This window comes from Haplochromis burtoni, unplaced genomic scaffold (assembly GCF_018398535.1).
Source record: "Haplochromis burtoni strain Fernald_Lab_line unplaced genomic scaffold, NCSU_Asbu1 Contig_700, whole genome shotgun sequence".
NCBI classification, from domain to species: domain Eukaryota; kingdom Metazoa; phylum Chordata; class Actinopteri; order Cichliformes; family Cichlidae; genus Haplochromis; species Haplochromis burtoni.
Window position 1 is genome coordinate 121285 of NW_024583061.1, and position 10537 is coordinate 131821.

Genomic DNA, 10537 nt, shown 5'->3' on the forward strand with positions numbered 1-10537 from the left:
ACTGTAATGTATGTGCTAACATTTACTTAGTCAAAATCTCACTAGTATGGCCTTAATACATTTTTCTCTCTCTTTTTTAAGGAACAGTGCTTTGGTCTTCTGGCTTTATAAGGAAAGAGGGGGTTGATTTTGCCACAGACATTGCTGACTTGCACTGAAATGAAAAATTCATCTAGTTGATCAGGGTTGAAAAAAAAATGAACAATGAAAACATTACTTGATCTATCCAAGGCTTCTTTCCTGATACACATCCATCACAACAGACTTGTGTATGGGGGTTGTACACAGTGGGTGGTGTCTTCCTTTGACCTAAATAGAGAGGTGTGATGGTCAGAAGGGTGGAAAGATGAGTGAGTGCAGAGTAAACATGTTGAGATGAATAATGTCCACAAAAGATGACTCAAAGGGTCTGAGAGAGAACAAATTATACATGTTCACATTCAGCATGTTTACTTGTAGCTGCATTTTCTAATACAATACCCTCTTTCATATTCACAAGTAAGAGCCTGCTTATTTTCCCATCCTTTGCACTGTACTGATGATAAAATTGAGATTTCAGCTCAGTCATGTCTGTGAAGCAATCAACAATCTGATCTTCCTTCCCTCTCCTCTGCCATGTATTGCTTATCCACATGTTAAAAATGCTAAAATGCCAAATCATGCTTTGTTTTTACCAGCAAGAGTTGGATGTTTTATATCTTGCGAAACGTAAGCAAGAGGTGATGTAATCTCCTCAGAGGAAGGGAAAGACCCTAGTGTGGGCTTAACCCATATTCACTTTTAAAACCCTTAACGTCTGGGAAAAACTCCGAAAGGCAAAACATTAGACAGATGTGGAGGAATTACCAACCACAAAAAAACTGAAGCATGTGAAGCCAAATGTGCGAAAATCAGAGTGAAAGAGAAACAGTGGGAAAGTGGAGAGAGTGGAAAACATCTCGTAAGCAGAAACTAAAAGTTGGCTGACTTTCTGGTTCAACAACATGTCATAAACATAACAAGTTACAGGGGTACTGCAAAGTTCATGAACCCATTCAGAGCTCCAGGCAGTTTTTTTAAAACAAACAAGCTGCTGTTTGAAGTTTATTGTTACGTCAGTAATCTTTTTAGTGCCTCTAATGATTATTCTTTAATTATTCTCAAATCTCATTATAGTTTTTAAAGGATTTATCAAAGAATGTCAGCGTAGGTCTCAATCATCCAGGTCATCCTGGTAATCTAAGGAGCCTGGAAAAACAAAATGACCAGACTTCTTTGCTTCACCTCGTATCTGACAAGCTTCTTCAGTCCAAAACAAATGGTGGAGACTGACAGTCCCAAATACTTAAACCGTAGTGGGATTTGTCCCTTAAGAGAGTCATTGACCCACTATTGATCCCATACCTCATCAAATGGGCCAAGTTGTGAAAAAGGATGTGAGTCATTATTAGCAGAGGTTTCAGGTGAAACCATCATGTGACCTATTGAAGTTAACTGACTGAGTGAAGATGTGAGTGGGCGTCAAGGCCCCTGGGAAGGAATCTCAAAACTGGATTGTAGGTTACAGTCAGTTGGTGTCGTAAGGAGTTTGCCCTACCAGCATGACATCTTAGCGCACTTCGAACGCAGCCAGACACTCTGGTTAATCCCAAGGACAAAATGCTCAAACACAAGCTAAACTAGTGTTTCCTACCCACCTGCTGCTCATAGGTGTGCTGTGAGAAATGATCAGGTGTACCGTGGAAGATTATGTGGTTCCACCTGATTAGTACTGTAAGCGAACGGTGCGAGTAATGGGCAGAACAATTACATTATCTACCACTAGAGGGCAGTACAACTACCTCCTCTAATTAAATAGGTTGCCAACTGCCAGTAAAACAGAAGAAGACCAAGGAGAAATTACATAATAATCATGCTGAGTGAGACAACTCAGTGTGTAAAAGCAATAAATATTGAAAAGAATAAGTAGTCAATCTGGCCTGGTTCCTGGAGAAAATTCTGACCCAGATGAATGCCCTAGCATGAGTAGTGGTCTGAAGAAAGCAAAAAAGGTATACTGGGGACAAACCGAGCCAATTCTGCTACGCATGGTGTGCCGGGAAAAATGATCAATGGTGGTGTGCTGTGTGATTTTACTAATGTGAAATATGTGCCATGGTTCCAAAAGATTGGGAAACACTGCTCTACCATTTTTATTTTATTTATTTATTTTTTATTACAAAGCTTAATGATTTATAGGATGATGGAAGAAGATATGTGATAAGTTACGGTTGTCATGTGGGCCAAAATGCCAGGAGATTTTTTATGACACATTTCAGCCCTACACTAATGCTGCACATAATGACAACATTGGCACTACAGACATGTTACATTAAAACAGGTTGCTACTAAACATTTAGATGTCTGTATCCATAGAGTGAAAATAAAAACACTTCAATACATGCAGGCTTGTTTACAACCTTTTTCAGACGTCATTGCATTGCTTTTCTTTTACGCATCATTCCATCTTTCCTGATGGAAGACAGATAGTACTTCACTGTCTGCAAGTATGACGTGTCATTCTTCACTGTCATTAAATATAAGACATAATTTTGCGAAGTACTAAATCTTTCAGTTTGTATGAAGAAACATTGTTCACTGTTTTATGTATTTCAGCAACCTGGGGGACTAAAGTCAGACAAAAACAGCTTTTGTCCTTTTGGTTCTTTATTCCCAAGAAAGTATAGTAAACAAAAAACGTATTCACACACCTAAGATTAGAATTTAACACAACTTGTTTCTGCTCTTTTTGTGTAAAGGTAATTCCTAAAAAATGTTTCTCTGGTAAATTTTGGTAGGAAGGACACTTTCTTGGCAGGCTTATAGCAGTCTTTTTCTTAAGATGACAGCTTAAATGCACCCATTTTACTACATGCCAACAAAAAAACATCAAGCCATTCACTTCTCAGTAGTGCGCAGGACTTGAGTTACTTGTACCATGAAATTCCTATTAATGCTTTGACATAAATAGAGGATTTGGAGGAACTTCTGCCAGTTCTGCAAGTTAGACGATGTAAAATGATTGCTTATAACAGCATGACTCTGTAGAAGAGACCTGAATTGACTTGAGAACATTCAGAAAATACAAAGTGCACTTCAAAATCAAAAATACAAAAAAAGAAGTACAGAGGTACAGATGTTCCTTTCCCAGAAGGAATTGCATTTGAGATTTTTGACTTCCAAATTAACAAAAATCCATCAAAAATAAGTACAATATCTCAGTTTCTTAATGTGCTATTCTGCCATAGTGTTACTTCAGATTTAAGATATTTAGTTTGAAAGTGTTTCTTTGAAAGACGTTTTTCTCTTTCACACAAGATAAAAAACTGAGCTAACTGCTTTGCTGGAAGCCGTGCTGGCATCACAGAGTGATGGGTAAGTCCCATGAGATGGTAACTAACAGATAAGGCAACCACATATCAAAACAAACAAATATGGAGACGGTGTTACCTGAGGCACAGAACCAGTGAGATTCTTGATTTCTCTCACAGCAGCGACGTTCCTTTGGATTGTAACATAACGACCCACAGAGATGTGTTTTTGGTTCAGTGCTGTGGATGTACAAAGACAAAAATAAACACAAACAGTCCACATCAACTTGTTATTATTGTGATGATCTATGTGTTTTTTTGTCTTTATTTGGCATTTTTAGTTTCCTTGTGCTTCCTGGTTTAATCATTTGTATTGATAGTTATTAGTTACTTGTTTATTTAGTTTTAGTTAGTTATTTAGTTCATGTTCTCGTTGTCTTGGTCTCGTCTGTGTTCTCCCCGGCCTGTCATGTCTCCCTTGCTCTCTCACTGTCCTCGCTCTCTGTCTCTGTGTTGTGTTTCCTGTTTTATTTTGATAGTCCATGTCTCAAGTGCATTGTGTTCAGTTTTAATTCCCTTGTCTTGTTATGTCTGATTTTTTCCACCTGTTGCCCATCCCCTTGTTATCCTGTGCATTTAAGTCCTCAGTCTCCCTCTGCTCATTGCTGCGTCGTCCCAGTTTGCTGCATTTGCCTGCGTGTTCCCTTTTTTATCCCTAGTTTTGAGTTCCTAGTTTCCTAGTTTTAGTCCCCAGCTCTTGGTTTTTGAGTTTTGTATACTTGTACTTTTAAGCATTTTGTTACAGTGAATTAAGCTGCCTCTTTCAGTTAATTCCTTTGTCTCTGAGTCCTGCATTGTGTCCTGCCTCTGCTTTTCATACAGCACAACAATGACACTGCAGATGTTGTCCCTGGAATCTGCTTGAGCCAGTCTTCCAGTATTTGGATTACAGTTCCTAATGTTCCTACCACTGGGACCACTTTGGACTTTGACTTCCACAAAATCTGAATGTTGTGATGTTTGAATAAAGTTATATTAAGAGTAAAACCTTTAGTCAACTTACCACTTAGACTGGCGCTCAACTGTCTGACAAAAAAAAAAGAAATAAAAAGGATGTTTTAATGCACCCATATTGGCAAATAAAGGACCAAAATGTTTCTTTACTGATCACTGTATGAATGAATACAAAGAGAATAAGAACCCTACATTTATTGGAGTGTATTTCTTACCTTTTCTCTCACACCTGTGGACATAAAGGATAAAGGCTTTTGACTGAAAATAAACAAATAAATAAAACAAATAATAGGATTTGGTTTATAAAATGGTGCCAGATGGAACAAAGTGTAATCTTGACATTGTTTTTTTTTTACAAGATTTTGAATTGCAATTAAATTAAATATAAAGTTAGGTATAAAACTTTTAAACTACTAAAAGTAAACACTTTTTAAAAATAGATTTCTAATATCTGTATGAATTTGTCTTTGGCAAGTTCTGACTTTCACATAAAGCTGACTTACAGCCAGATGGATCCTTAGGTTGAATCTCAAGAACACCCTCCTTATTCAAAAAGCAACACTGAGTGTCAGTGTCATAATGGTTGTGACCACAGCACTGGTGATAACCGGAATTCCTCATTAGAATTATTTTGTTATTACTTGGGCCACAACACAGCTCCTTTTCCACATCATATGCCCCTGTGGAAAAGATCCAGATCTTAAAAACTGAAACACATACAGTGTATCGTAATCGTAGCTAAGTTCATGTTATGCTACCACTGGGTTTACCTTTTTATCATGCAGTATAGCTTTAAAATACTGTTCTTATGTTTAAGTGGAATGCTTATTCTATAATTAGCTCGACTTACTTTTATCACAACATTTGTACTTCTGTGGAGATTTGTGAACAACATTTAACTGACAGCATAGTTGCGTATGTTTGTTGAAGGTTATATTTCCACATGGAAGAACTGCAGAGACAAAGAGAAAGTCAACATACAGGCATCAACTACAGTAATTTACACAACCTTCCTTTAACTACTGTATGATTAGTTTTGGACTTCGTGAAGATAAGAGATGATCAAAGGAAAATACAAAATACAAAATTTGTTACTGTTTAGCATAAGCAACATTGTTGTTAGCTGTTGTCATATTGATAATCATCTATTACTGCTCTTGGCGGAGGCGGATGCATCCTATTTCCCTCTCCCTCCCTTATCTTTCCTGTTTGGCTTCTATGTCCTTGTCTAGTGTTTGGAACAATGATAACAGAGTTCTGGCTGATTGGAGCTGGCTTGGACCCGTTTTATCATAGAACAAAGAAAGTAGTTACAGTTGTTCAAAACCCCACAAGGCTGGCCGACACGATTGAAGATGAGTGAGTACTCAGACTGTCTTTATTGAACGCAATATTGATAAGATCTTGGAGAAGCTCATGGCTCTGCAATGAGAATTGAGAGACCTGATGACCAGTGATGGACATTCAGACCAACTTGGAAATTGGAATGCAGTTGTTCGTTCAAACCCAAACAACTATCTCCTACATGTGGCTACCCAAGGCCAAGACTGGCCAGAACAACAATCTTCATTGATGACATAACTGTGTTTTGACTATCTGCTCCTATCCTTTAAGGTCACATGCATCAGCTGGACACTGTTGACTTTTGCTTAACCAGGTCAAATGACACTCTCTCTCAAGTAGAACTTGTGTTCTACTTGAGAGAGTACTCTACTCCCACCGTACTGTCTACATGGGTTAATACCTAACCTCGCCACCCCCCTTGCAAGTCATGTGATTTTATGTCGTAAGACCTGAAGATTTAGGTGCTTTCTGTGCTGAGGTGTTTTTTTCTGTTCTTAAACTGCTCTCCCCTTGGAGCTCAGTCTGGGAGAAGTTCTTTTTTCTCCTCCTCTTTTCTCATGTATTGTGTTTTTTTCATACCTCTCTGACCTGTCTTCCCAATGTTATGTTTGTGTACTCTATGTATGGTCAGAAGGGGTGCACATGATGGCGCCAGAGCATGTAAAACAATTCCCCTCTGAATAATTAAAGTGTTATCACTCAATCAATTATAGTTTTTTTTAAAGAAAGGAAAGCTATTGGTAGCCATGTTTCTATTTTTTTCTTTCACCCTCTCTCACTTTTTTTCGCTTCACACAACACGTGATTTGTCAATGTGTGTTTCTGCCTTGTGTTTGCAGCACTTGCAGCAGCAGTAGCACACAAACAGAGCAGGATGGAGAGAGAAAAGAGAGGTGTGGGCAACAACAAGAGTCAACATCATCAAATTTGAAAAGTATAGTAAAGAAAATGAGTTACACCAAGAAAACACGCAAAATCTGGACACAGAGACTGTGCATTATGGCAACAGTCCCCTCTGAGAGGATCTTCTCCAAAACAGGACAGATAATTACTGACAGAAAAAAATGGATCAGCTTCTCAAAGTTGAGGCACTTAGTATTTCTAAATGGTCTGTGTGTTCACTTTTTTGTTTTGCTTTTCATATTTGAATCTATATTTTATTGTGTTGTGGTTTGCAGTGTTAAGAGTTGAAATGTAAATAGTTGTGATGTGCAGTTACGTGAGCTTACCTGCTGGAGAGTCCTCCATGCAGCAGTCTGAATCTTTAGGTTGTATCTCCAGAATGTTTTCCTTATTTGTACAGCAGCACTGAGTCTTGGTGTCATACTGGTTGTGGCCACAGCACCGGTGGTGGCTAGAATTCCTCACCAAAATTATCCTGTTATCAGTTGGACCACAACACAACTGCTTATCCTTATCAAAAACCTCTGTGGGGAAAAACATGTTTTTTTAAAACAAATCATACTCAACCATAACTTAGTCTTTATTTTGCTGATAGTCCTACTGAAAACAATGATGCTTGTACTCAGCATCACCATTTGTTAAACATCTTTGTTTCTCACAAAGACATGTCATCTGGAATCAAAAATCTCAGTTTTGTTGTTTCCTTTGTTTCTCTTTAGTTAAGTGGTTCTTGGATTGGATTGTACCAGTAGCTGTAAAGGACTGTTTACTGTATATAACACTATTTACTTTGGCACAACCCAACTGAAAGTTTCAAGCACGTCATATAATTCTTTTTTTTACATTTGCCTTTGACATATGAGAAAAGGCAACTAACTACCTAAGTACAACACATCGTACTATTGGATGATGTGTTGTACTTAAAGAAAGTACATCAAAGTACGTCAAAGAAACACAATACAAGAAATCAAACTCAGTATAAGAAAAATGAAATGTAGAGAGAAATCTAAAACTACATAAATGCTAAACAGTGGCTACAACTCAGACACAACTCAAAATGTTTAGAACAAACATTAAAATTAAAAGAGAATCCAAAATTTAAACACTAGAAAAACAATGAAAAAAACAAACTCAAGAATTCACAAAAATAAAGCAAAAAAACAAAATAAGCTGCTTTGAGGAATCTAAAATAAAATTGTTACACCTTACTGAAATAAGGAGCTTCTTCAAAAGCACTGAAGAGGAATAGAGCCTGACTAGCTAAGCCTCAGTGTTTAACACTCAAGCAAATCAGATTGTTAAAAATTCTCAGACACCTGAGATCTTGTGATGGTTTAGATGTAATGTTATGTTGTAATTGTATGCTGTATGTTTGGTGTGATGTTTTTCACTAGTTTGTCCAGCATTGCTCACCTTTACCACAACATTCAGCCATTGGTCCAGGTTTTGCTGTGATGGTTGACTGACAACACATTTCATTGACTGGGTTGTACGCCTTCAGGTCACAGCACTTGGATACCTTTTCATTCAGACCCTGGTCAACACTGGCTGTAAAAACAAGACACGGATACCAGAACCACAGTGTAACTGCTGAACATGTGATGTCTGTTCATGTAAACAGTAATGTGTAAAATGTTATTGCCTGTCTGTAATTTCTATTAAAGCATTATTTTTTCCATCACATTCAGTTTCTTGCACAGTTAATGTCACCACTACAATTTTAGTTTACAAATGCATTACCTATGATGTCGTGCTCATGCTGTACTTTACAACAAGTGGCTGTTTCCGGATTGTAAGGCTCATTTCCACAACAAGAGAGACTTGCACCAGGGTAAAGTTTGTTTTCACAGCAAGTAGCCTCTTGGATGTCATACCATGTTCCATTACAGTCTTTTCTAAAAATAAAAGATAACATAAATAACAGTAAATACAGCTTTTGCTGTAGAACATATAATATTTCAAAGTGAGACTCTAGAAGATGCTTCCGACGTTCTGTGCTTACATTTAAAGTTTTTGTGGGGTTGTTTGGTTCATGCGCTTATAGCTTCCGCAATGTTTGCACTTTTGTGACAGACACAGGATCAGTTCTGGTCCCATGATTTAAGTTTAAAAACAAAATGGATTGTGCCCTTCCAGTTTTTTCCTCTCAATTTTCGGTACATTCTGATATGTAAATCATAATAGTGTCATCTTTAAAACACCGCATTGCTACAGTCTACATAACCATTACGTCTCCCCGTCTGTTCTTGTGTGAAACATGGCTTCTAATGCAGAGCTTAACCTGTAAAGATGGGTCAAGTGATTGAACTACAAAACACAAATAGTACAGACAGTGAGTGAGGAGGACTCACCGATAACAGTTGTTTCTGGAGGCTGCGCTGGTTCCTCCTGCAGAGTTTGTCAACAAGCACAGTCACGTGAGTCGCTTCTTAGTTAAGGCTAAAACAAGTTCATTTGTCAACATTTTTTTCTACATGATGAGAGTTACACATGGACTACTGCGACAATGGAGCCTATAATGGTAAAACAAAAGTCCTGGTGATCTGGGAAATGAGAATCCGTCTACCGCCCACGAGTCACGCTACCAGCTGTGATTTTTCACCAGCACTACTGTAAATTGCCGAATCGACATACATAACACGTTTTCGCACCTAAGGAATAACCGTCTGTTTCTGGTCGTTTCTGGTTGTTCAAAAAAGAACATTTATAATGTTCTTTTTTGAACAATAAAGAAATCAAGAAAAAAATAATAAAAAATAATAATATCAAATATGTATCATGCAGTGTTGTGCAAATAAATAAACCTTAACCCTACTTACCACAAGCAAAAATCACCCAAGCTGAAAAATTAGCACAAAGCATTATTATTCAATTAAAACACACACGCGCGCACAAAAACCATATAACGCATCAAAACCGATTTCGGCAAATGATGTCGAATAACTTACCAAATCGTAGCGCCCAAAGCACGAACATTTTGAACTCTGATTACCCACTGAAAGTGAGATCCAAACTGACAAAGGGATGAGTTTAAATACTACGTTAGCCACACCTCCCTTGTGAGAATATCAGTGGCATTTATAAACAAACCGTGAAGCTGGTGTGAACACAAGACGGACGTGCAAAAGGCGTATGCACAACACTACTACTACTACTACTACTACTACTAATAATAATAATAATAACAACATTAAGCTCATTCTTGCCTTCCTTGTTTCCTTTCATTATGTTAGGTTCAGGTTTTATGGACTGGCTGAACAACGTTATGTTTGGATATTTTGTCCTAAATTGTCATACTCGGGATGTTTTCCCACAGTCCCACCGTCAAGGTTACTCATACAATAACTGGACCTCAAGCCAATCTCCTTCCTGTCTCCGTTATTGCAGCTACTCAGTTTGACTGCACGGGTTAGAGTGGCATGATACAACAGCTGTTGTCTTCTTTCCCAACATAGTATTCTTATATTGTTTCTTCTGCTTCCCAACGTCTAATAACTGCAACTTTAAATTTACTCAAAGTAGAATGGTGACTGAAAATATAAACATCTTGTGCAGCTTGCCGTTGTTGCAAAACAGCATATAAGATTTTATTTTGGGAGATCGCAGGCATTTATTTCCCAAAATAAAGCACTTGGGATTTTAAGGATTATGTAGCCATATAAAAGCAGTTTTTGCAAAGCATCAGAATACTGAGCAGCAATTTAACAGGTGGTGCACTACATCAACATCAAGAACTCCCAGTTGTCCCACAATGCGATTGGTCACTTGCAATGTTGAATCTGGAGCAACCTTAATTATGATGATGTGGGAACAACACCAACACGAGGATATCAGATCGTGCACATCTTGCGGTCACGTGCACTTCACTACAGCACAAACACGGGAAAACGACCATTCCAAAACGAATGACATTTAGAAGACTCCATTATATTACATTTCTTTGCTCT

The 10537-nt window shown here is 37.8% G+C and overlaps 1 protein-coding gene across 2 annotated transcripts; it reads right to left on the reverse strand.

Annotated features, from left to right (window-relative positions):
* Positions 1-240: 240 nt before the first annotated feature.
* Positions 241-9628, reverse strand: LOC102298741 (galaxin). 2 transcript variants are annotated; one of them, XM_042215349.1, is made up of 11 exons: positions 9539-9628; positions 9410-9430; positions 8942-8978; positions 8331-8485; positions 8004-8138; positions 6917-7114; positions 5194-5295; positions 4847-5023; positions 4559-4572; positions 4393-4415; positions 241-3569 (listed from the first exon to the last, which is right to left on the reverse strand). In XM_042215349.1, exons 1-11 carry the CDS (start codon positions 9564-9566, stop codon positions 3380-3382), a joined length of 1080 nt encoding a protein of 359 aa, XP_042071283.1. In that variant the 5' UTR covers positions 9567-9628; the 3' UTR covers positions 241-3379. The 2 variants fall into 2 exon arrangements, with proteins under 2 accessions (XP_042071283.1, XP_042071284.1); XM_042215350.1 differs by having other exon boundaries at positions 3475-3569; positions 4536-4572; positions 9539-9627.
* Positions 9629-10537: the final 909 nt, after the last annotated feature.

Coding starts and splice junctions, on each gene's coding strand:
- LOC102298741 (XM_042215349.1), bottom strand. CDS start 9,566: ATGTTCGTGCTTTGGGCGCTACGATTTG. Junction 9,431..9,538: donor GCTTTGGGCGCTACGATTTG/GTAAGTTATTCG, acceptor CTAATTTTTCAG/CTTGGGTGATTTTTGCTTGT. Junction 8,979..9,409: donor TTGGGTGATTTTTGCTTGTG/GTAAGTAGGGTT, acceptor CAAACTCTGCAG/GAGGAACCAGCGCAGCCTCC.